This window comes from Pan troglodytes, chromosome X (genome assembly GCF_028858775.2).
Source record: "Pan troglodytes isolate AG18354 chromosome X, NHGRI_mPanTro3-v2.0_pri, whole genome shotgun sequence".
In the NCBI taxonomy this organism is placed as follows: Eukaryota; Metazoa; Chordata; class Mammalia; order Primates; family Hominidae; genus Pan; species Pan troglodytes.
This window is the reverse complement of record NC_072421.2, coordinates 22,804,415-22,831,964: the sequence shown is the minus strand read 5'-3', so window position 1 is coordinate 22,831,964 and position 27,550 is coordinate 22,804,415. Positions and strand designations below refer to the sequence as shown.

The 27,550-nt window shown below is 39.4% G+C and overlaps 1 protein-coding gene across 1 annotated transcript in view; it reads right to left on the bottom strand.

Annotated features, from left to right (window-relative positions):
• Positions 1 to 27,550, bottom strand: part of PHEX (phosphate regulating endopeptidase X-linked) — a 219,083-nt gene that overhangs the window by 25,524 nt on the left and 166,009 nt on the right. The window contains exons 16-18 of the mRNA XM_003317380.7: positions 12,774 to 12,828; positions 6,636 to 6,703; positions 3,996 to 4,126 (exon numbers count right to left, since the gene is read on the bottom strand). Of these exons, the coding sequence (XP_003317428.2) occupies positions 3,996 to 4,126; positions 6,636 to 6,703; positions 12,774 to 12,828 (254 nt within the window). The remainder of the gene's footprint in view (positions 1 to 3,995; positions 4,127 to 6,635; positions 6,704 to 12,773; positions 12,829 to 27,550) is intronic.

Below are 27,550 nucleotides of genomic sequence, written 5' to 3'. Positions count from 1 at the left end.
AACAACTGGGGAAAAATCAAAAGAAGAATAATATTGTTGTGGCACATGAAAATTAATTATATGAAATTCAAATTTTGGTGTTCATAAATCAAGTTTTATTGGGACACAGCCATGCCCATGCATATACATATTGTCTGTATTTGCTCTCTTGCTACAGTGGCAGAATTAAATATTGTAACAGAGACCATACGCCCCACAAAGCCTCAATTTTTTACTATCTGGCCCTTTACAGAAAAGTCATTCAACTCTTGTATAATAGGCAGAATAACGGCCTCCCAAAGATGTCTGCGTCCTAATCCCTGGAATCTGTGAATATGTTACCTTATTCACTGCAAAGAAAGATTCAGGCACAGAGGAATGGTCCCCACAAAATGAAGCTGGAAAAATAAAGCATGGCAAAGGAGACTTTTATGATGTGATTAAGGATCTTGAGATGCAGACTTTATCCTGGATTGTCCAGGTGGACCCAGTGTAATTACAAAAGTTCTTACAAGAGGAAAAGGGAGGCAGGAGAGCGAGTGTCAGAGTGATGCAACATGAGAAGACTCCACCGGCCATTGCTGGCTTTGAAAAACGAAGGGGCCATGAGCTAAGGAATGTGGGCAGCCTCTAAAAGCTAGAAAAGGCGAGGAAACAGATACTCCCCTAGAACCTCTACAAAGGAATGTGGCCCTGCTGACACTTTGATTTTAGTCCACTGAGATCCATGTCAGACTTCTGACATACAGAGCTGTATGATAATAAATCATACAGAACTGTATGATAATAAATCATACAGAACTGTATGATAATAAATCATACAGAACTGTATGATAATAAATTTATGTTATTTGAAGCTACTAAGTTTATAGTAACTTGTTATAGCAAGCAACAGAAAACTAATATACCTTGCTTTTAACTTTCAAGCCATGGATCTTACCAACACTTTACTTTTAAGCTAGCCCAGTCACCCAGGTATCAAGCAATATCAATGAATAAAAACAAATCTTTGGAAAATATTATTCACTGTAATCACTCAGGACACTCCTAGCTTCAGTATACAAAAGCTACCATTCCTGCTTTACGTATATTCTTTGTTATCCACAGTCGTATGAGGTAAGTGCTAATTACCACCACCCTTGCTCAACAAAGGAGGATCTAAAGCTCAGAGTGTGTAGCAGATGTCGATATCCCACCAGATCTCCTTTTCTGCCTAAACTGTGCACCCATTCCCACAACTGCTAACAGCTCAGATCAACCTTAGCTTATGGGAGTCACCTCATCTGGAGACTGCTGGGAGGTTATAACCCACCTTCCAGTAATTGACTGATGTGCAGTTTGAACAACCCAGTACCTGGGCTGAACAATTTCTGTGGTGCAGTTCGTGCTCCAGAATCCTCTGTGGAATCAGGGTGAGGCTAAACATTTCCTGAAACCAATAGGTTTCCCTCATTCCATTATAGGTTTTTCCTGAAACGACTTTCTGAATAAATCACTGACCTAGGCTGGGTGCAGTGGCTCACACCTGTAATCCCAGCACTTTGGGAGGCTGAGGTGGGCAGATTGCCTGAGGTCAGGGGTTTGAGACCAGACTGGCCAACATGAAGAAACCCCGTATCTATTAAAAATACAAAAATCAGCCAGGCATGGTGGCTGGCACCTGTAATCGCAGCTACTGGGGAGGCTGAGGCAGGAGAATCACTTGAACCAGGGAGGCCGAGATCACACCACTGCACTCCAGCCTGGGTGACTCAGCGAGACGCTGTCTCAAAAAAGCCAATGACTTAAGGAACCCCTTCTTGGGCTCTGCTTCTAGTGAACCTAAGACAGAGTGATGAAGTAAACTGCTCGCATGTCACTGGGATTCGAACCCAAGCAGTCTTCTGTCTCCAGAGCCTTTGCTTCCTAATATGCTACTTTCTCAAGTCCCAACTCCTCTTGGCTCTTGAAGATTATGATTATATCCACTCCTGCTTAAATTTAATCTCCTTCCTTTTTACTCTGAGGGTTTTGTGTGTGTTTGTGTGTTTTGAGACAGGGTCTCTCTCTTTCACCCACACTGGAGTGCAGTGGTGTGATCATATCTCACTATAGGGTTCAAACAATTCTTCCACCTCAGCCTCCTGAGTAGCTGGGACTACAGGCATGCACCACTACACCCAGCTAATTTTTAAAAAAATTTTCTGTAGAGACAGGGTCTCCGTATGTTTCCCAGGCTGGTATCAAACTCCTAAGTTCAAGTGATCCTCCCACCTTGGCCTTCCAAAGTGTTTACAATACAGGCATGAGTCACCATGCCCAGCCATTCACTCTAAGCTTTATATCTAATTTAGAGCCTTTTGGAGCAGCCTCACCCCTCTGTCTCCTTGAACTCTGGTCTGCCTCAGTAGACCACATGGCCCTAGGTTTGGACTCTCAAGACTCAACAGCTACAAAAAGGAACAACAACAAAAGACTCAACAGCTGCTGACAGTCTGCATCTGTAGTGCCCCATCTGAGCTCCCCCGAATTCACTACAAAGCAAGATTCAGGCACAAAGGAACGGCTCCTATAAATGAAGCCAGAAAAATAATAAAGCATGGCCCTTATATCCACAAAGGAAGCCACCCACTCTCCTGTGGGAATGAAACTGAAGCTGTTTTCTGATGGTTAAGTGGATTGATGCTAAGACAGGCATGCCCTTTCTATCGTCCTTGTGACAAAGGTACACGTTTGTCAGAATTAAGTTTCAATCTCTGACACTTTGGCCAAAATGAATGGTGAAGAGCAGTCCACCCACACATCACCCAGATATAAAATGAACTTAAAATAAGAACCTCAGCATGATATAGGGGAAGCAGTATGGACTTTCGAGTCGTACAGACTTAAACTCTAATCTAGACTCTACCATGGATTTTAATCTCTTTGAACCTCAGTTTAATTCCTTTGAACCTCATATGTAAAACCTGTACACTTAGTAATAATCTATACCTCTCAGGACTAGTATGAGGATACATTTGTTTCAATTAAGTGAAAAGTTTCATCTTCATGCCTGTATATAATAATCATCAGGAAATATAAATTCCCTTCCTCCAAGAAAACGGTTCTATTGTTTTTTGGGGGGTTTTTAACCCAAAAATCTTTGGCTTTGTTTTTCCCTGGGATAGGGTACTAATGAGTATGTCACAAAGGATCAGGAGTATTAACTAACTATCTTTTATTGAGCACTTGCTTTATGTCAGGCCTTGTGCTAGTGCTCCACATTGCTTTGCTCACTTAATTCTTAACAACAAATCCATGAGTTCAGAAACATTGACCCATTTCACAGATGAAGATGCTGAGACTCAGGAACATTAAGTAACTTGCCCAAGTTCATAAAACTAGTTGAACCTAGATTTGGACCCATGTCTGACTCTAGAACCCCTTTCTGCTATGCTTTTCTTGAAGCAACATATACTCCAGATGAATTTTCACAGTGTGAAAACCCCTGCACTATATAGAGATACATAGAAGCACCCATTTTAGGTCTTCTCATGTCACAGTTGTAGATATTTAAAAATATATAGGCAGAGAAATGGCTGTCCAGGACACTGATAAAAGAGCTAGACACCATTCAAGGATACAGACTCTGGTTTCTCTGCCTGAATGAGCAGTGGTCTCACTTGGGCTGAGCATGGTTTAAGAACCAGGAGAACCAAGTCAGTGTTTATAAACATTCCCTTTAAAAGAAGCACATGGATTTTTACCTAAATTCATCTACAAGTATAATAGATTTGAGGCATAGCAAGGATTTAGGTAATTTTCCAGCCCTAGTAATATATCAGGAAAAAGTTCATGCCTGGTTAAGGGATGACCAGGCCCCAACCCCAAAGATTCTGATTCAGCAGGTATGGGGTAGGACTCAAGAATGTTCCCAAGGAAGACAGATGCTGTTGATCTTGTAAACACGCTTTGAGAACCAATGGTTTAAAGCACGCTAATGTCCAAATGAGGAAAAATGAACCACAAGGTGCCCCCTTAGCCACAGTTGTACTCACATTTAAGCCAGCTTTCTTCCAATAATAGTTGCTATACTGGTTAATCATGCATTTTGTTTTTTCCTTAAACTTTTCTTCTGATTCAGTAGACCACCAAGGATCCAGGTTTCCATTTTTATCATATTTTCTACCTAGCAAAAAGAAAAGTTCGAAGACATTTGTGTTATTTATGGAAACTAAATTCATCTTTCCTTTCCCTCACCTCGACAAGCCTTCAAAAAGCAGTCATAACAGCAGGGAACACTCTTCCTGAGATCAGCTCCTGCATTCTCTCCAATGTCACAGGTTAATTGTAAAAAGGGTGAAAAGGATAAAGACAATTGAGGAAGTTCTTTCCTTCTAAGGAACAAAGAGCACCTTAAAAATGAGATTCATCAATTTATTACATATACTAGTCTTATTCAATCTTGGATTCTGTGTCTTCACCTGATTTGACCCAAAGTGTTCACTGGATTATGAAATAAAATGGCTTCATTCAGAAAGCCCATGGAGGCAATCAGAGCATTACTACCAGTGAAATTCCAAATGATCCATAGGAATAGCCCCAATGAGTCATCCATACTGTGCGATCATAGACCCTGACTCAGCCCTATAGGAACCTGTTTCCTCCAAGTTGCCAGGAGCTGAAAGACACATAAAACCTCTGTTATGATTCATTCCACAGCCATTAGTGTGGACGGAAGACCCATCTGTCCTGCTTAGACAGGGAAGATTGCTCTAAAACGAAAACTTGGAATAAGAATGAAAATCTCCAAAACATAATGGGAAGAAAGTTTACACATGCTTTCTTGCTATGTGCTCACTCTTCATTTTCTCTACAGCCTTTGAAACAAAATTTGGATGCTGCTAGACTGTCTTCTATATTCAAGGTTACTATGAGAATCAGAGGCATCGTTTAAATTTAATTATACAGAGAGCTTACAAAAAAGTCCCATAAGTAAAGTTGTTAATTGGAACAATCCAAAACTCTTCAGCAAGGCTACATACTACTAACACCACCCCCTGGGATAGTATGGAGTCACTGTCCTCTACGCACTAACCAACCAATCATTAAATAGGTACCGGGCATGTACTTATATGTGCAATGCACTGTTCTAAGCATTGGTTACAGAGTGAAATTGCCACCATTTGATTCAGTCCTTTGAGAAAGACTCCAGAAGTTCTCCAGAAGGTTCTGGGGAGGAACTGTACTCAAATTTCCTATCAAGAGAGGTCCAGAACGAAGAAAGGACTATTAGCTTTTTTTTTCTTAGCTAAGACTCTCATCTCAGATAAACCAAACACCCAAAGGCAGAAAGTCTAGCTCTGCAGAGTCAGATAACTACAAGTCAGCCACATTTTAACAGAGAAGGGAAGACCAGGGGAGCAAAAAATCTAGGTGATTAAGGAAGGGCTGGTGGGAGTACAGGAAGACTTTTCTAGAAGAGCCTAAGTGTCTCTGGCCCTGGGGTAGGCATCCAGGAAGGATGTTGGAGATACTACAGGGATGGAAGAAAGAGGTCCCCTTCTATATAACGTTGCTTTAGGGCAGCTGGTTCCTGAGACTGCCTGTAAATCATTGTGTGGGTATGGATGTGATAGTAATTTGCTACTAATCCATAAGTTTCAGAGATTTCTTGTGGCCTTCCGATAATATTCCAAAGTTAAAGGAGAAAAGAGTGCTGATTAATGATGATGAGGACTCTCAAAGGAAGCCATTTCTTTAGTTTATGTCATATTCTGCTTTTTCTTTTTGCTTAAATGTCATCAGGATACAAAGCATATCCTATTACATAAATTATCAGTTAAGTATAGACTTTAAAATAATCAGAATAGGCCAGGCGTGGTAGCTCATGCCCGTAATCCCAGCACTTTGGGAAGCTGAGGCGGGCAGATCACGAGGTCAGGAGATCGAGACCATCCTGGCCAATGTGGTGAAACCCCGTCTCTATTAAAAATACAAAAATTAGCTGGGCATAGTGGCACGTGCCTGTAATCCCAGCTAATCGGGAGGCTGAGGCAGGAGAATCACTTGAACACGGGAGGCCGAGGTTGCAGTGAGCCGAGATTGTGCCACTGCACTCCAGCCTGGCGACAGAGCTAGACTCCGTCTCAATAATGATAATAATAATAATAATAATCATCATCATCAGAATATAAGCCAGTATAGAGAAAAATATAGATTAAGCAATGCATAATCTTCGAAATCGTAAAAGGGAACCAGTCAGCCAAGCTCCAGAGTCCTAACTCAACGAGTCCTAACTTGGCAGCATGTATAATCATCGTTGGAGCAGAGCTTGCTCCTTCCTCCACGGAGAATATCTCAAGACAATGAATAAATGACAAAGGGAGAAGCTATAAATCAATCTCTGTAACTATTGTGGCAGCTACAGCAATCCTGATCTAAATGCAAAGCTAATTTTATTGAAATTACAAGGCTGCTTTTTAAAGTCTACCCCGATCACCAATGGGAACAATTGTTTACTTATTGCAAGCCATCACAGCAAGACACGGTGAGAAGTTTTCAATCAGCAATCATATTGCTTTGGATAATCTTCAAGCTATGATGCTGCTGCTATGCAAAGATAATCATAACAATTAACATCCATATAGTCAACATTATTATAAAAGCAGCAGCTTATAAAATGAACCAGTACTTACCATTATTATCAAATCCATGTGTAAATTCATGTCCGACAATTACTCCTATGGCACCATAACTCAGAGATCTATGGCATTAATACATAATTTGGAGACAATTACAAGCATGAATCTCAGAGCATAATCCTTTAATTTTTTCAATGGAAAGCCAAGATAAACTGCTTTCTAGTAACCATGGTAATAACAATCGAATAACTATACCCATAAAGCTGTAAAAAATCTAAACATACCTTCCAATTGAAATAGACAAAGAAAATATAAATTCTAACATTGTCATTATTACCACATATGAACCTTAGCGCCCTACTCTCTGAAATTAGGGATGTGAAAGAGATGATTTCTAAAGCCCCTTTCAGCCTTAAGATTGCTATGATTTTTTTATCTGCTATAGCCATATATTTATGAACACCTAGAACAGGGCTTGAAAAGATCCTGTCAGTAAATATATCATTTATATTTTATCTGGAAACTTGTTGAAAAGTCACTATAGTCTTAGAAGTTAAATTGTTTTCCAAATGTAGTCATAAAAAAAAGGAATAGAGATTAAAAGGGATCACTCTATTTTCAAAGGTAGTCACGTTCCTCTTTCTGTTGTAGACAAGATAGCAACTGAATAGCAAAGATTTGAAAAAGCTGCCACATTATTTCTCTTCACCTCTGAAGAAGCATGTGGTAGATTATCTATAAAAGGGGACACCAACAATTCTACCTACCCCTGAATGCACATAGCCCCTCCTCCCATCAAGAGACAATCTATTTCCCTCTTCTTAAATTTGGACTGGCCTTGGGACTTGCTATGACCAACAGAATGCAGTGGAAGGGGTCAGGTATGACTTCTGGGTCTAGGCCTTAAGAAACTTAGTAGCTTCCATTTTCCACCTTCTTGGAAGTCACTTGCAAAGAAGTTCAACTACACAGCTAGACAGAATGAGGCCAAATGAAGCAAGTGAGAAACCCCAGAAGTTGAGAGACTCCAAAGGAAGAGAGAGAGGCCCTGCCATGCCCCAGCCACGAGAGCCAGCCCAACTGGGGCACAGACAGGTGAGTGAGGTCGCCTTCACTCACCTGTCTGTGAGTCCAGCCCTAGTTGAGCGACCCCGGCCAGCACCATACAGAGCAGAGACCAGCTGTCTCAGCTCAGTCCTGCCCAAATTACAGAATCATGAGCTAATAAATGGTTGCTTGGTGGTGCTTTGTTACATAGCAAAGCATATTAAGAATATATGAACAAATCAATAATGGGGCTTCCATATGTATGTCTGGGATTTTCTCTCTCAAATATAAGTTCTATTGAGGCCACTCTCTTATCTACTTGTTCATTGCTATATCCTCTACACCTTGTACAGAGTAAGAAAGTAACAATGATTTAACTGATTAGTTAACTTTACCATCTCATGAAAGTGACAGATCTGTATGTATCTTAATTTAGTCATTTAACCTGTGGATGAGAATTACACACCACTTAGAATCCTTATTGTGAAGATTCTTCATAAGATTTGCAATTATGCTAAAAATATCTCACAGTTAGTTCCTGACATGCAACATCAAAGTCACCCAGCAAATAGATAGGACCCATAACTGGAACGAATGGAAATTTTTAAAGTAATATGTTATTATTACAGGACATAAATGATCCTTACCATGCTAACTGTTTGTCTCAACTACACCCAAGGAAGTGGTGTAAGATTTAATTTTTCCCCTTGGTGGCAATGCTTTCCTTTGTTATTTCTTTCCTGTAAGGTAATTTGCATTTGAAAAAATGCTTCCTACTGTTTTTCCATCATTGCAAACCTTCATTAAAGAAGTAAGAGTGAAATTATTCATTTCAATCATAGAGCTATCATAGCAGTGTGGGACAAATTTGTAATTTTACATAGTGTTAATTTTTGCGGCAGTAGCTATCAGTGTGCAGATTGCAACATTTAGTTTTTCCAGGTCTCTCAGCTCTGAGAATAAGTACTTGGTCCTCTACATCCCTCAGTCAATGCTGTTGACTGGATGAGTTGAAGGCATGAACAATGGAAGCTTATAGAAATTGCTGTGCAATAAATGTCCTTTAAGCGGGGCTGCTCCAACAAGCTTCCTATTTGCAAAAGGTAATAGAGAATTCGGAAAATGATTGAATCATTTTAAGTTTCAATTCTCAGTTACTTAATCACAATCCTTTGGACAAGAGACAAAGAAAAAGTAATTTTATATGACTAAGCCTGACAATAATAATATTTCATAATATTAGATTCATGTCCTCTATTTTATCAATGAAGAGTATTTAAATTAGCATGTCATTGGCCAGGCGTGGTGGCTCACACCTGTAATCCCAGCACTTTGGGAGGCCGAGGCGGGTGGATTACCTGGGGTCGGGAGTTCGAGACCAGCCTGACCAACATGGAGAAACCCCATGTCTATTAAAAATACAAAATTAGCCAGGCATGGTGGCGCATGCCTGTAATCCCAGCTACTTGGGAGACTGAGGGAGGAAAATCACTTGAACCCGGGAGGCGGAGGTTGCAGTGAGCTGAGATCATGCCTTTGCACTCCAGCCTGGGCAACAAGAGCAAAACTCTGTCTCATAAATAAATAAATAAATAAATAAATAAATAAGCATAAAAAAATAAACTCGCCCTTTTAAAATGCAACCGTGACTGGCTGGCCAGAAACTGGAAGATTTCTTGCACTGAAGATCTAGTCTTCCAAAAATAAAATGGAGAAGACACCACTTTTACTACCTACTCAGTTTCTCTTTTGTTCTTATTACTCAGTGGGTTTAACATATGCACCGGATTTGCTGTCAACAACAAAACAACTATACTGCTGTCTAGCTTAATCATGATCTCACACTGTTATCAAGTAAGGGCTGTCCTATGCCTGAATCATAAATTCATAAAAATTTCTGAGTTGGAAATGGCTTAGAGGTCATCTACTCCAACTTCCTACTAGAGGAATGGGCCCCCTCTAGAAAAACCCATTCAAATGGTTATAATACTCTGCTTGGGTATTTCCAATGACCAAGAGCTCATCCCCTTCTAAGGTAACCCATTTCCTCTTTGGGCGGGTCTAAACATAATAGCTCTCCATAATGCTGATCTGAAATGTCTTTTCTATGGCTCCCATCTATTGGTCTAGTGTAGCCTCTAACTGAACACTTGCTGAATCTCCTGAATATAATAAGTCATTCTACCACCTTAACTTTCCTTCAAAAATATGCAGACAGTTATGAGGTTCCACTTCAAGTGTTATTAAGTTCTTTCAACTCTTATTCTTCAGTCATGAATTCTAGATCAGCATTTCCCAAAACACAGGGGAGTTTGGGAACCTCTACATTTCGAAGGATGGTTACCAGAGTCTGGGAAGGGTGGTGGGGGGCTGGGGTCAGAAGTGGGGATGGTTAATGGGTACAAAAAAGGTAGTTGTGTTAAACACATCTAAATAGGTTTCTTTCTTGCAGAGCTTCTAGGAAATTTTTATGGTGATAATTATTATGATTCCCCAAAACTGAGGGAAGGGGAGGATATCTTACCTCTATTACTATTTCATGGAACACACACTTTGGGAAACGTTGTCTTCAACCATTTACAGTCCTGATTCTCTCTTCTGGAAACAATTCAGCTTGTTCATGCCCCATAATTAGACTCAACACTCAAGTGAGGACTAAGCTGACCACTGTGAGCAGAAAGCATACCCACTCCCTTGATTCTGGAGGCTATCCATTTATTAATACAGAATAGATGAACATATGGGAAGCCATCTCACTGGACCATGACTCCCATGTCTTTAGCATCTTCATATTCCCAATGCTGAGTACCCAAATGATACGTAGTAGCTATTCATTAAGTGGATGAGGACAAAGAAGTCTTTAGGGAAAAAAAACTCTCTTTCACACTCAAGTATTAACTATGACCTAGCCTAAGGTACAAACAAATAGACACTAACATGCTCACAGACCCAATAAACAAATCACTTAATCAATAACTTCAGAAATCTAACCAGACTATTTCCTAGTTTCCAGCTATACAACCACAATAATAGAAGCTCAGTTAAATTGTTAACAATAAGCAGAATCAAAGAATTATAGGACTTTTTCAGTTTGAAGGGCGCTTAAAGAATATTTATCCTAAACCTTTAATTTTTTAGATATATATATATTTCTAAACTTAAAAGCAGGGCAAATTGATTCCAAACATCTGAACACCAAAGAAAACTATGGAGCTGAGGCCTGGGATATTAGTAATGGATTTGGTTAAATAAGAACCTGCAATTTTTATTTACTCTAATGATGGTGCTTCCCTGTAGTAAGCTTTATCGATGGCTGCCCACGTCCTCATAGCCCTCACTATTTTTGAGCACACCAATCTGACAGCCTTCAAATGTCAGCACCTGAAATTAGTTGCCTGAAGACTTTCTCCAGCCACTAGAGCCCTCTTGGCCTAGGATGGGCACTGCCAGGTACCCCTGGTAGGAGCCCTCAATCAATGATGGAAGTTGAGTTGGAGGATAGATAAATACCCCAGCTCCCATGTCCCTGAGATGGGATCACTCTGAAGCATGTTTTACAGTTCCCCAGCAAGATTGAGCTCCAGTTGCCCATGGTGATGACTGGCTTTGTAACACACATGTGGTAGGTGGAATAATGGCCTCCAAAAGATGTCCATATGCTAATCTTTGGAACTTGTGAATATGTTATGTTACACAGTAAAGGGGCTGCAGACGGAATTAAGGTTGCTAATCAGTTGAACTTAAAACAGGAAGATTATCCTGAATTATCTGAATGGTACCAGTGTAATCACAAGGGTCCTTATAAGTAGAAGGGAGAGACAGAAGATGAGAGTCAGAAGGAGATGTGACTATGGAACTTTAAAGATGGAGGAAGAGGTCATAAGCCAAGGAATGTGGGCCCCCTCTAGAAACTAGAAAAGGCAAGAAAACAGATTCATCTCTAGAGCTTCCAGAAAGGAAAGTAGCCCTGCTGACAACTTGATTTTAGCCCAGTGAGAACCAGTTTGGACTTCTGACCTACAGAACTATAAGCTTATAAGTTTATGTCATTTTAAGCCACTAAGTTTGTAGTAATTCATTTTGGCAGCCATAAAAGACTCACAGGACATAATTCATTTGGCTTATTTCCCTCACTGTGTCAATTCTCCACTCCCCTACTGGTGTTTCCTTGTACCACCTCCCGAAAGAACTAATTGCACTTGAATAATTATCACAAGGTCTGCTACTGGGAAAGCCCAAAGGCCAAATGAAAACATTGCCAACATATTTCTCTTATTGATATATTTATGGGAATCTATATCTTTTAAACCTACATATTTTTAAATTGTCATATATCCAAACCAAAACACAAGAGACTCAATGTATAGAATCAAGACTAAAATTTTCCATGCATTAAAACACAAAAGCAAGTAAAAAGTATATAATAGAAATGGTGATATTATTGACATCAAATATTATCAGAATCTCTACTATGTATGGAAATTCTGAATTACATGAGTCTACAATCTGTTGGTATTAAAATGACCTTTAAACTGGTATCCCTAAGTCCATACACTACCAATTTTGACTTATTCTGTAGCTACACAGGTTATATTTCTAAAGATAAATTCGATTATCTTACTAACTTGCTCAAAAAGTTCAATATTTTCTATTGCCTATTAGTATCCAAGCTCCTTATTTGCCATGCAGAGCCCTCCAATATCAAACCTCAATCTTCTTTTCCACTACTTCCTTTCATATACCATTTGGGCTAGCCAAACTAGACTCTGCCATTATAGCAACACTTTTCCCTCCTTATCTCACACTGTTTCTTCTACCTGGAATGGTTTTAGACTCATCCCATCAATTCAAATCCCAACAATCCTTCAATGTCCAAATACTGGTAGTATGAGTTAATGGGTAAGAGAATAAATGCATAAAAATGAAAGCCACCTATGTGTAAGATGGCTTTCCTGTCCAGCCATACACCCTGGTAACAAGGATCAGAAAACAAATACCTAAAATGATAAGAGTACAGGCGACCCACGCCAGATTCCATGGCTTCTTTCTGCTGAATAACCTTTGACTTTGTTTCTTCTGTCCTCTACCAAAGCAACATGTTCTTCCTAATTGGTCAGTAACTGGTTTCTGTACTCATTTACTCACCGAGGATATTCTGTTCCCCAAAAGAAAGGCTTCTGGAGCTCTCCTGCTGGAAATCCTATGAGAAAGAAAAAATGTTAAGAGATATAGAGAGATTGATTCAATGATGAGTACCTGGTTCTAGCTATAACACTGAGGTTTCAAAGACCCATCTGAAAGGCACTCCTCCTGGCACTGGGAGCCCTCTAAGAGATCTAGCAGTCTCAATGATATAAATTCAACTGAGTTTGAAATAAGTGTATTAAAGGTTTCAGGGAAACCATTTTGCACTGGTACACTATTGGCAATATCCAGCCTGCTGTAAGCTGGGCTCCTTCATACATGGCATGCTCATGAGGCTTCAGGCTGTCCAGCAGCTTTGCCTGATACAGAAAGGGCCAGCTTCGTGGGTGTGCAACCTGTGTAGTCACACAGGCCCCACAGAGAGAAGGGTCCTGCACTTAGTTTAATCTTCTCCTGCCACTATCTTGAAATTCTTAATGATTTTTATCTTTGAACTTGTATTTTTTGAGTGGAGCATGAGGGGACAATGGAACATGTGTGTGTGAGCAGAGAAAATGTGCACAATATGTGTCTGTTGTTCCTAGGAGCCCCATTTACACACAGCATTCACAATGCCCCAGGAGCACAGGACTCCATCAGGCCCATAGTGCATGGGAGTTCAGCGAGATGCCAAACAAATACAAGGTAAATACGATACATCTAGAACTGAGTAAGCTCTGATAGCCCTAAGAGGCCATACTTTCCATTCAAACCAGAATTTGCTTCAACCACCAAAAGAAGGTAGTGGCATTCTAAGAAACATGAATGACCAAGGAATCCTGTCATAACCTTTCTTATACCTGTTACTTCCCTGTATTGGCCAAACACCTACACTGAAAATGATGACAGAAAAGGACAGAGAAAGGGTGAATTATATGGTTTGGCTGTGTCCCCACTCAAATCTCACCTTGAATTGTAATAGTCCCCATGTGTCAAGGGTGGGGCCAGGTGGAGATAATTGAATCATGGGAGCGGTTTCCCCCATACTGTTCTCATGGTAGTGAATAAGTCTCATGAGATCCAATGGTTTTATAAAGGGGAGTTCCCCTGTACAAGCTCTCTTGCCTGCCGCCATGTAAAACATGACTTTGCTCCTCTTTTATCTTCCACGATAATTGTGAGGCCTCCTCAGCCATGTGGAACTGTAAGTCCATTAAACCTCTTACCTTTATAAATTACCCAGTCTCAGGTATGTCTTTATTAGCAGTGTGAGAACAGACTTATACAATAACCTATAGATTCTTTTCCTTTTAGTCCTTCTTTATTCATCAGTAAACCAAAGGTAGAGAGTATTGGTAGAATGTACATGCATTAAGAAGTAAAATAAAAACAGTTGAGTTTTGTTCAGCATTTCCTCCATGCTGGTAAGAACAAAATACATATGCACATACAAGCTACAAAATACAAACTATGTAATTTTGGTGATTCCACATACAAGTTAAATGCTCTTATGTTTGCATTTAAAACTGACATTGCACAATATTGAGATGAAAAGTAACACTCATGCTAATGACTTACGTCTTTAATTTTTCTTATAGTAGCACTGAATAGCAAATAAAACAATACCATGACAAGTTGAAAGAGAAAGCCCATGAAAGATAGGGCAAGGCTTTATATTTTAGCCCCCTCAATGGCATTTTTTCCTGCTTTTGGAACAAGAGGCCCCACATTTTTATTTTGCACTGGGCTTCCCAAATTATGTACCTGACATTGAGTGCAGATGAGTGGGAGACATGCTTTGCTTTGCCCTTGCAACTCACCACTAAATTTTGCACCCTGGGTTGATCCTAGGAACTGTACTTACAAGTCATCACAGCTGATAGAGCAAAGAATCATAACCAAAAAGAGAGAGAGAAGCCTTCTGTAGTGTCCTTCACTGCTCCAGAGCAACTGTTCCAGGCCCCATGAGACTGAAAGCTCTTTCATAAGTCAAAATGTTCTTCCTCCCTCTTCTTCACTTTTTTTTTCTCTCTCTCCTCCATGTCAGAACACATGAGGAGAAATGAGGACAGGAAAGCAAGTCCTTAATTTAGAAGGGAAATGGTGGTTCTATATAACCCTTATATATATTCTTTATATTTTATTAATAATATCATAGTTTGTGATTAGGTGCAAAAGCCTAATTGCAAAACAGAGATGGATCCAGCTACTAGTTCTCTGTCAGTTTCACATAAAGGAAAATGCATCTAATATTATTTTGAAGTGGCAACATCATAATAATCTTCATAATTTCTACATTTCCTTAAATATTTGTGGCATATTTACATCAATATTCCATCCTCTTTTTTTGGTGATTACTTTTAGTAAGTCATTCTCACTCAGATATATATACATATGCAAATATATATTACAAATAAATGCAAATCACAGTGTTTATATGAAAACTCAGTTTCACATAATAAATCATCAAAAAGCAATGATATTTCCTAATAAGAACAATGATCATAAACCAATGTGATTTCATTATTAAATCATTATGGCTTTTCCTGCCTGGTAATGTGCCCAGCTGGAAGCATTTACGTCCATTGCCAACCTCTTTACAGGAAAACATCTGACACCTGCATGAGCCTCTATGTCTGTCACTTTTGCTGTTAGAAGCCCCAGACTCAAGAGTTGAAGCCACCACACATCACTCTGTTCAGCTGTATCTGCTGAGCTTGTTGGGGCCAAGGAACCCAATACTGATAAACAGAAGAATCTGATGCCCTTAGGCATGTTTTGCTGAAGTAAATGGATTAATAGTGTAAGCTGCATTTTTGGAGATGTCAACCAGCTAGAGTGATAGATGGAATCCTACAGGGTCAACTCAATATCTTATCTCATAAAGTAGATAAGTTGTATTTAGCAAAGGTAGAAGTGAAAAATAAGTAGAAAGGGAATTCCTTTTTTCTGCCTTTTTAATAGGTTTTTATGTTTTCTTTCATATCCATTTTATTTCCTTTTTTATTTTTATTTTTTACCATTTCAACACCACCTCGCCACCTGTTTCACACTTTTAAAGTTCCTTTTTCTATCAGTGTACTTATGGGAGGCATTCCTCACAGTGTAAATGTCTCTGTGGAGGTGGGGGAGGAGAAAGACGGAGGAGAGGGAGAGGAGGGAGAGGAGGGAGAGGGAGGAGAGGGAGGAGAGGGAGCAGAGGGAGCAGAGGGAGCAGAGGGAGCAGAGGGAGCAGAGGGAGCAGAGGGAAGAGAGGGAGAGGAGGGAGAGGAGGGAGAGGAGGGAGAGGAGGGAGAGGGAGGAGAGGGAGGAGAGGGAGGGAGAGGAAGGAAAGAGACGTTTAACTAGTGGTTGGCAAAAGTTAATAAATGTGATAATAGGTAATATTGGCCAAGGTGTAGGAAGCATGTTGATGGGAGTGTAGGTTGTTGCAAGCATTTTGGAGATCAATTTAGTCATCTCATAATGCTTTAAATGCCATTGAAAAAAAAAAAAAAACGAGTAACTATGTGGCGATATGGAAAACGCTCTAAGAAATATTAAGTGAGGAAAAGCATTCAGTACAGTGTATGGAGTTATTTTGTGTAATGTAAGCAAAAGAATAAGCATCCATACATACAGCTGTGACACCTGTATTGAAAAGGCAAATTTATTCCAAGGAAATTGATACACTGGGGGAAAATTTGGACATAACTCCAATTTCACATTTGCTTATCCACAAGAAATGCTAGGGAAAATCAGAAAAATGCACCCAAATGGACTGAGCCATATAGGAATACACAAAATGCACACACGCACACACCTCAACATGACCAACTGCCTCAGTTCACCACGTGCGGCAGGAGCCACACTCACCACATCTGCTGTTAAAACTTACCTTCCAATTTCATGTAACCCTCCTTCCGCCACTACCCAAAAACTCACAAGGGACAACCCCTCCAATACCAACTTACACAAGCAAACTTCTGGTCTTTTCAAGGGAAGGTGCCATATTTACTGTAGCATTTGTGTATTTACCCATTTAACATGTATAAAACTGCACTATCATTTTTATTGGTCTCCCAGCTTTTGTTTTTAACGTGTCACTGATGAAGTTTTTAACTGTTGTGCCCCAACCTCATTTTTCTCATAAGCCCTGAGGCCTTTTATTACATACTTTTGCATAGCACAGTGGTGTTTAAGAACACATATGTTACATTATAGAACTGACTGTATCCGTACATGTGTGTCTGTAGAAACAGACATACCTGCCAGTGGTTTTCAAATTGTATAATGCATCAGATTCACCAGAGGGCTTGTTAAACTACAGATTGCTGGGCCCCATCCTCAGTTTATGAGTCAATAAGTCTAGGGTAGGGCTAAGAATTTGCATCTAGCAAGTTCTCAGGCGATGCAGATGCGGCTGGTCTGGGTGCCACAGTGAGAACCACTGCCTGATCGCTTGCACAAGTGCACTACAGAATTCATTGCTGCATGGCTTGTAGTTGAGAAGTGTGCAACAAGCTAAATGTCCACATAAGAGGGCAATTAATTATGGTATAACCATATTGTGGACTGCTATGCAGTAAGTGAAAAGAAAGAGGTAGGTCTTAAAATTCCAGCATGGGAAATAATCCCCAAGACATGTTGTTGGCATAAAGCAAGGTACAGATATAGATATATAAATACCATTTATTTTCTTGCGTAACTATCCTACCAGTGTGAGCATATACATGTATTGTGTGTATATGTGTATACATATGTAAATTCTTTAAAAGTCTGTAAAATACATATCAAAGTGATCATAGTGGTTACCTTTTGAAGAAAATCAGGATTTGGGGTGGTGGCTCATAAAAAGGGCTCTACACATAAATGTAATGTTTTACCTTTTGATTATCCAAAGATAATCAACTTGTGTAATTAAAATTAATTCTTTTAGAAATAAGTGTGTGTGTACACAGGGGCCTGTCGTGGGGTGGGGGGCTAGGGGAGGGATAGCATTAGGAGAAATACCAAATGTAAATGACGAGTTGATGGGTGCAGCAAACCAACACGGCACATGTGTACCTATGTAACAAACCTGCACATTGTGCACATGTACCCTAGAACTTAAAGTATAATAAATAAAAATAAATAAAATACCCCCTGGATTTTCAAGCCTTAGTATGAAAAAAGAACATAAAACATCTCTTTAATAATTTTTGTATATTGATTACATATTAGAATGAAAATATTTTGGGTATATAGGGTTAAATAAAATATATTACTAAAATTAAATAAATTTGAGAATTAATTAGTTTTGTCTTGATTTTGCTTTTAACGGTGACAATGTCAGGTAAATTTAGTTAATAGAGTAATTTTGTATGATGACAACAGTATGTATAAAAAACCTCCTATTTCTTATTTTAGTTATTTGTTTTCTTATTTTTTTCATGGAAATTGTACCCAAAAAACTAATATATTCTTATCATACATTTCAAGACTTACTCTAATAATTATTACACAGTAGATTTCATCAAATAGCTACACAGTATGTTATGTAACAATTATTAAAATTTCTTTTAGCATCTCAAAAAAAAAAGAAGTGTGTGTGTATTATAGAAAATTCTTCTAAAGGCTATTGAAAAACAGTTAACTAAGCTTATATAGTATTATTTTGTTCTTGCATTTGTTAACACCAGCAAATTCCACTCCTATTTCAGGCAAAAATACAAATTGTGGTTATACCATTTCAATGATTAAAATTCTGACAAAAGAAAATATTGGTCTTTGTAATAACCTAATTATTTATTTATCAGTAATAGTGTCTTTTTCAAATCTGCACCTGGGAAAGCCACAAGAACCTGCTTTTGGTTTTCTACTGGGGTCAACCTCTCCTTTTTACTGGTGTTTCTCATTACAATTCTCCTATCAGTAAATATGGAGTAACCTAGTTGGAGCTTAGCAAAATGCTGACCATAAAAGACAGAGTGCTTTTGTTTAGGACACAATGGCCAAAGAACCAATCACATTCAGTGGGTGATTACCCCAGGCTCAACTATTTGACTTTTATAGTCATAAATCATACCCTGACGGTAGCTACAGCTTTCCCAGAAAAGTTAAATGCCTCAATGTGTCTGGGTTTCAGTACACATTATTGTAAGCTGCATTAATTAGAGTTTTTTTTTTTAGTACAAACAAGTATAGAGAAGCAAACAAATTTAGCACATTATTCCACAGCTCAGACCTCAAGAAAACAAATAAATAAATAAATATATTCAGGCCTAGCAAATTCACACTGTATAGAAGGACATGCAAAAAAGGAATAACTTTCCTTTTGCCCTACGCCTCTCTTCTCCTAACCTAGAACCTACTTTCCGCCACTATCTGTATGGCTCGCTTCAGGTATGTAGGCTAAGATCATCTTTTCATTAACCCCTTCCCTAGTGCTTTTTTAAGGGGCAGGATGTTATTCTACCCACTTTCTTGCTTTGTAACTCATCGTAACACTTACCACCATCTAAGACAGTTTACATTTGACTTATTTTGTATGCATTTTCTGTCTTTCCCCAACTAGAATGCAAGTTCCATGACAAAAGGGATTTTTATTTTTTACTATTCTTTAATGGTGATGTCTTCAGAGCTAGAACAATACCTGGTTCATGGTAAGCACTCAATAAACACTTGTTGAATGAACTGATTCTGTATCTTGTGAAACTCAGAGCGATGACTGGGGTTGAAGCATTACCTATCATTATGAGTACATCTTGTTAGACAAAGTTTAAAACCTTACATGATACTATTAGTAGTACCAATGTATTACTTCTTGAATTTTCCACATTCAGTACCAGATCTAAGATACATCCCATTATTCAAGTTCTGGTTTTCATTTTCCTTCTAGATGAAAGAATTTGTTGGTTCCATTCTCTTGCTATCATTGCCGAACTAGTGTAGTTTTGAGATCAGCACATTTTTCCAATAAACTTTCAATCACAATACAGATATTAACAAGCTAAATAGTCCAGCCAGTTTTATGCAAATACCATCACTCCTGTATCCTCTTAGCCCTCCCTGCTGACCCCCAATAAAAGTGGAATATTCTTCCTTTTTATGTTTGTGATATATGCTGGAAAGAGAAAATTAGACAAAATATTGATCGAAGGCCTTTGGCCTGCAGAATATTGAACTAATTTAATCCATTTTCCCTACATTCATTGTTGCTTTCACTTTACTGCAGCATTAATTTTAAGTTCCATATTCATAAGTGTATGGTTCAGAAAAGTTATCATACAGAAAATTTTTTAAAACATTACCTTCCAAAATTGTATGTTATTTGGGAGTTTTTAAAATATTAATAACAATAATTTAATAATAAATTATTAATTAATCATTTAACATTAATTTTTAATATTAATGTGTTAATAACTTATAAATGCTGATGATTTTAGACAACTATGAACCAGACTCAGACATCTTTTCCTGTTATTTCCATGTTTGGTCAGATTTTACAAAATAGGAAGCCTCCAACTTTCACTGCCAGTCTTCAGAAACCCAGACCATGTGCTTTTCTCCTTTCTCTATAGCAAACTTTTGTAAGTGTAGTAACACAATGCAAGACAACTTGAACTCATCCACCTTCAGGAGCATTTCATTCTTAAATTCAACATCTCTTTTGACTCCTCTGAAGGAATTAGCATTATTGAATTTGTTCATTTAGGATCCCTGCAGCAGCCTCTGGACAGAAGTGACAGAGCCAGGGGCAAATGACAAAGTAAATTCAGTCCAAAAAAAGGTGACCAAGGGAAAATTCCAAAGGAAGATTCAATGGGCTTGAGGATGTGTGGACCAGCATACACATTCAGCTGTTTATTGAACTAAATCTGTTTCCATATTTGCTGTAGCTGCTTTCTCCAGAAATATACTTGGGTTTTTTCATTAAGTGTGTACCTGTGTCTGTTTTCTTTCAGTGTGGATGTTTGTGATAGTTTTGTTAAGGGGTGGACTATGTCAATACATTCTGTTGCATTATTAGTTTTGTCAAACAATGGGATATTTGGTCATTTGCATGGATTTTTTGATGTATTAATGTGGCTTCAGTACAAGTTGTGACAGTTATTTTTTTTCAAAAGCCTTAAGTGTGTGCTTATATTACTAAACTACTCTATGTATCAGTCCACATTTCAGGGCTATTGCTGATATATCATCTTATCTACATTATTGTCCTTCTTGGTGAAATTCCCTTGTAGTTACCTTCTGCTAACTTCTTTGATTATTTTACTTGTCCTGTGCGATAGTTTCTACTTCTCTAAGTGAATACGTTTTATGATCCTAATTTTGGAGTGTCAGTCTATTTAGATCCCATTATAAAAACTACTGGGAATAGGTGGGTTTGGTTATGATGATGCAATTTCTATGCATAACCATTGACTGCTAACATTTACTGAGCACCTATGATGTTCTAAGCCACATGTGCAACCTTCGAACAAACAAATGTCCTCAGAGAACCTACAATCTAGTGAGGGAGAAAGGATACCACTCGACAAATAATCCTATTTTGCAAGACCTAAAGAGGAAGGTAAACCTATACCAAGCTTTCTAAAGTATGCTTTTTAATTGAAATATGTTTTAAACTCAGTAGAGAAAAGAAATACTGGATACGTGGGAGTAGATGTGCAGAAGTGTTTTGAGAGGGAGTTATTTATTCACATGTCTAGCTAATGGGTGACAGATGTGGTTTGTACGATTATCTGGGGTTTGGAGTAGGAATGGTTTAGGAAACTGGTGATCAAATCTTGGTCTGCAGACCAGCAGCATCAGCATCACCAGGGCACTCCTTAGAGGTGCAAATGTTTGCACCCCCACCTCCCTAGACCTACTGAATAGCACTTCAGGCTATTCTGGTACATGCTAAAGTTGGGACCCATTGGTTTATATCAGGATAAGTACAGTATTCTCAACCCCAAATGCACATCACCTGGGGAATTTTGTTTGTTTAATATCTATGTCCAAGCCCCTGCCTCAAACCTATTAAGTCACCATCTCTGGGATGGAACCCTGAACATAAGCATTTTTTAAAAGCTCCCCAGGTGATTCGACTATGAAAACAGGTTCAGAATTGTTGGTTTAGGAAAAATAAGGAATTTCTTATGTTTAACTGATCTATAAATCAGCCCTCCTGTCTTTCTGTCATCAACACCATGCATGTAACAATGTAACGTATGATTACTTTTATTAAAATTTTGCACACTATACTTTCAAAACTGAAACTTTACATGCCTTATACATTATTGACTGTAGTAAAGAACAAAAAGAGTTTAAATTGCACCTGCTTTAGAAAATCCGGGATGAATGCTTACTCTAAGAATGAATGTTACATCTTATTCAGGATTAGTTCTTGTAATCAGATAAGCCCGACACCATTCTAGAATCTAGGGGGCCATCAGTCAGGACATGGAAATTGCTGCAATTACAAAGCACTTTTGGTTATGGTTTTTGCTGTAAAATGATTTCATTGTCATCACTGCTAAGATTAATCATGGCTTTTTTTTCAAGTTGGCATCTTGCAGTAGTTTGGTGAATGCCAACCTTCCCCTTTCCAGAAAGTATCAAGTTCTAACAGCTGTGACTCCTGTCAAGGGATTCAGCAAGATGCCTTAGCCATCTGCTGGCTTCCTGCAGGTAACCTCCTGCCACCACATCTATCAGCCTAGAGCTGACAAGCAGAAAGCAGCTTCTGAAATCTGCCCTCCATCTTGAAACCTTCTCTGCTGGCCCTTCTATTCTTTTTCTGCCATAATTACCTTTAGGCTGCAATAAAGAGAACCTCCCTTCACCCCTGCCACCCTTTACCAGGGTGACCAACCATCCCTGTCTAGCTGGGACAGAAGGGGCTCCTGGGATGCGAGACTTTCTGTGCTAAAACTGGGATGGTCCCAGGCAAACCAGGAGAAGTTAGTCACCCCACCTTTACCCAACAAGTCTGACCTCTTCTGCATTTGCTGCCTTTTTATAGCTCAGCGGTCCTCAATCTTTGGCATCTTGCAGAAGTTTGGTAGTTAAGACCTTGTTAAAACATAAATTGCTGGGCCCAAATCCCAGAGTCTCTGATTCAGGAGGTAGGGCCAGATAATGCCCATCTATCACAAGCGATGCTGATGATCCAGGGACCGCACTTTGAGAACCACTGCTATAGTTTAACATCTGGCAAAGAAAACACTAATTTCCTTCCACTATAAAGCTCGGTGTCTCATATTCTACTCATATTCCAACAGGTCCTCTCATTTATTGATTGCTGTACTAAGTATTTGAAACTGACACTAGCAGCAGGGATATTCAGCCCAGGCCTGGGAGCATGGTAGGTACTCAACAAATGCTTATGTGGGTTCACTGAACCATATCTGGTTATGCAATAATGGTCTCAAGAATGAAATGTGACTGATATTTTCCCTATATCAGTTAGACAAAAAACTGAGTCTCTCTATTCATTTCCTCCAACAGTATCTTTAAGATGCAACTCATTAAAGGATAAACCATCTCATATGTTGTTACTGGAAATACAAATTTGTACCGCTTTCTTGAGAGAAGTTGGGTAAGATGCATTTCAAAATCCTCAAATGGGGCATACCATTTGATACAGCAACTCCTCCACTTCTAGGAATTTACTCTAAAGAAATGGTCTCAGATTTAGACAGCAAGCCACAAAACTTATTAATACAGAGGGTTCTTTAACAATAGGGAAACAGCCTAAATGTCCATTGGGAAGTAATTAAATAAATTAAGGTGTTTTCTCAATTGAACACTACACTCGATGACTTAGAAGAATATGTAATAAATGGAAAAAATATTCATGTTACAATGTTCAGTGGGGAAAAAGTAGTACTGTTGGATGAGTCTAGTTAAACTGTAAAATATTTGTAGATAAACATACATCTCAGTGGCATTCAACAAAGGTATTAACCATGACTATCTTTAAATGATATTAACTTTTTACATTTTTAGTTCACTTAAAATTTTTCTAGATTTTCTACAATAAATATGAACCACTTTTGTAATAAGGGTAAAAAGCAATTGATTTTTTAAAGAGAAGACAAATGAGACTGTGACCATCAAGGTCAATTAATGAGATTTCTCCCTGACATCCTGTCTCCTGTTCCCATGGCTGGTTTTTAGGTCCCTACGCTCACCTCACCCTGACTTGCTTACATCCAGGTAGTTGCCAGTGAGTGCCCCACTCACACCCTGTCTTTAATCAGGGTGACTCTGATAATCATTTCATGCTTTCCTACTACCAGCCCTGCAGCCAACCTGAGCAGTGCACTATGTCTGAAAACAGCATTTAGAAATACCCTACAAGCGGCAAATTGCATCCTTAACAGGCATTGGTTCTGGGACTTACCATGGTAACAGGAATCCCATGAGACTGCAGAGCATTCCAGATGAGGCTACTTTTGTCCTCCCATGATACTACCCAGAACACCATTCTCAGATGCCTCCTTGGTTAGGCTTCAGAAACTGGGGGGCTGTATCAGGACCTCCAAATTCCTCAACTAGACCAGGACAAGAATGCCTTAAAATAGGTGTAGCAGGTCTGGGCATGGTGGCTCACACCTGTAATTGCAGAACTTTGGGAGGCCGAGGCAGTTGGATCACTTGAGGTCAAGAGTTCGAGACCAGCCTGGCCAACATGACAAAATCCTGTCTCTACTAAAAATATATATTTTTAAAAAATAGCCAGGCGTGGTGGTGAGCGCCTGTAGTCCCAGCTACTCAGGAGGCTGAGGCAGGGGAATCGCTTGAACCCAGGAGGTGAAGGTTGCAGTAAGCCAAGATCGGGCCACTGCACTCCAGCCTGGGTGACAGAACCCAGGCTGGGTCACAAAAACAAAAACAAAAAAGTTGTAGCAGGTGTTCCACAGACTTGCTAAGTGCATCATCTGTCAATTTCGCAAACTATTCGAAGTTTGTTCATGACTTAACTTCAGCTCACTTAACAAAACTTTTAAAATCTCAGTGTAAATTTTGGAAAGTAAAGCCTTTTGGGGGAGGATATCTAAATACTCCTTTTAAGCTAGCTTATAGAATAACCCCTCCTCCACTCTTCCCATAAGCTAAAGACTCAAGGAGATCACAGGCTTAGCCAAAAAGCTTGCAGAGAACAGCGCTGTTAGAAGAGGCAGTAATGAACTGCTTGATGCCACAACCCTTTTGGACATGAAATCAGTAGGACTTGGGGACCATCTAAACTTCTCACTCTCACCTCCTGGCTGCCTTACATTCTATAATATCTTGTTTCCATACCAGAAGAGAAACAATCCCCCAACCAGTGAATGAGCAGCATGGGTGAGGGGGTGATATAATAATGATTACTCTAACACATTTATATCATACCCTTAACCTTTTCAGAGTGTGTTCCTGTATATCATCTCATGGCTATTTTTTATTTTATTTATTTTTAATTTTCATTTTTATTTTTATTTTTGAGACAGAGTCTCACTCTGTCACCCAGGCTGGAGTACAGTGGCACGATCTCAGCTCACTGCAACCTCCGCCTCCCGGGTTCAAGTGATTCTCATGCCTCAGCCTCCCGAGTAGCTGGGATTACAGGCACCAGCCACCATGCTCAGCTAATTTTTGTATTTTCAGTAGAGACAGGGTTTCACCATGTTGGCCAGGCTGGTCTTAAACTCCTGGCCTCAAGTGATCCACCCACCTCAGCCTCCCAAAGTGCTGGGATTACAGGCGTGAGCCACTGCACCCAGCCTATCACGTGACTGTAATTCTCACATTTCCTATCCAGTTTTGAACAGTGTAGTGTGACGATAAACAGGATGCAATCAGATAAGCTGGGTTATACTCCCAGCTCTGCAATTTGCTAGTTTTGCAGTCTTTTGCAAGTTGCATCACCTCTCTGAGCTTCAGTTTCTTCTTCTGTAAAATGAGCCCATAATACCAAGTTTATAGAACTATTGTGAAGATTAGAGATAACATACATTAAAGTACCTGGCATAATGGTTGGCATATTAATGGTTCCTCAGCAAAGCCTAGCTGCACAGAACAGTTATAATCTCCATTTGATGGAAGTCCTGTAAAGCCCTAGTGGAAAAGTTAGAAAATTACAGTAGTCCCCGCTCTTGTCCTTGGGAGATATGTTCCAAGACCCCTGGTGGACACCTGAAACCTCAGATAGTACCAAACTAATACACACACGCACACAATGCACAAATTTCTTTTTCCTCCACAACTTCATGTATAGAAGATTCGTTCTTACTGTAGATCTTAGCAACCTCAGTATATGATTTCTTTTTAAATTTCCTTAAGTGGAGAACTTTCACCTTAGCACTGAAAGGAAGCTTCTCTTTGGCATACCTGAATTGCCAGCATCACTACTCTTATGCTTTGGGGCCATTATTAAGTAACATAAGGGTTACGTGGGCACAAGCACTGTGACAGTTGATCTGGTAACTGAGACAGCTACTAAGTGACTAACAGGCAAGTAGCATATACAACATGGATACACTGGACAAAGAGATGATTCACGTCCCAGGCGGCCCAGAGCTGGACAGCAAGAGATTTCATCATGCTACTCAGAATGGCACACGACTTAAAACTTAGGAACTGTTTACTTCTGGCATTTTCCACTGAATATTTTCAGAACTTGGTTGCCCATAGGTAACTGAAACAATGAAAAGCAAAACCATGGATAAGGGAGGATCACTGTGCTATCTGTATTATCATTATGCAGTTATTTGACAATTATCTCCTGGGATATGATTTATAAACTTCCTACTCCTCCTCACCCCTGTCATTGCCTAAGTTTAGGCCCTCCCCGTCCTTCTCTTGAGCCATTTGCAAAACTCCTAACTGGTCTTAGTGGCTGCAATCTGTCCCTCTCCAGACCATGATCTTTAATACTAGGATTAAGGAAGTTGATATGGTTAGGCTGTGTTCCCACCCAAAGCTCATCTTGAATTGTAGCTCCCATAATTCCCACATGTTGTAGGAGGGACCCAGTGGGAGGTAATTAAATCATGGGGGCAGGTTGTTCCCATGCTGTTCTCATGACAGTGAATAAGTCTCATGAGATCTGATGGTTTTATAAATGGGAGTTCCCCTGCATACACTCTCTTGCCTGCCACCATGTAAGACATGCCTTTGCTGCTCCTTCGCCTTCCACCATAATTGTGAGGCCTCCCAGCCATGTGGAACTGTGAGTCCATTAAATCTGTTTCCTTTATAAATTACCCAGTCTTGGGTATGTCTTTACTAGCAGTGTGAAAACAGACCAATACAGAAGTAAAACTTAAGTTATTTGCCTCCCCCCAAAAAAACTATACTAGCTCCCTCTGGCCTGTTCTTTGACATGACCCACAAAGCCTTCCTTCCACATATCATCTCCCATCATTCCCTTTGCTGTCTCTTCCACCAGTGCAAGCTGTGCCCCAGCATTTGTGGCCATCTCACAGTCTGTTCCTGTGCTATGTTCTGCCATATCTGCGCCTCTGCACCAAACAACAGTGCTTCTTCCTAAATGCCCTAATCTCACTTCTGTGCCCAGAGAAATTTCTTTGTCTTTCCAAAGTCCACTCAAACATCAGTTTCATAGGGAATCCAATCTTGACTCCCCAGGCTTAATTGCCCCTCCACTGTGGCTCCCAGAATGCACTGCACACCCTTCTGTTGCACACTCACCATGATGTCTTCTAAATGACCTGGTAACAAGTCTCTCTCTCCCAGCTCCTCAAAAGCAAGGACTAATAGCTAATGTTTATTGAGTGCCTACTATGAACCATACTCTATACCAAGCATTTTATTTATATATATATATATATATATATATATAT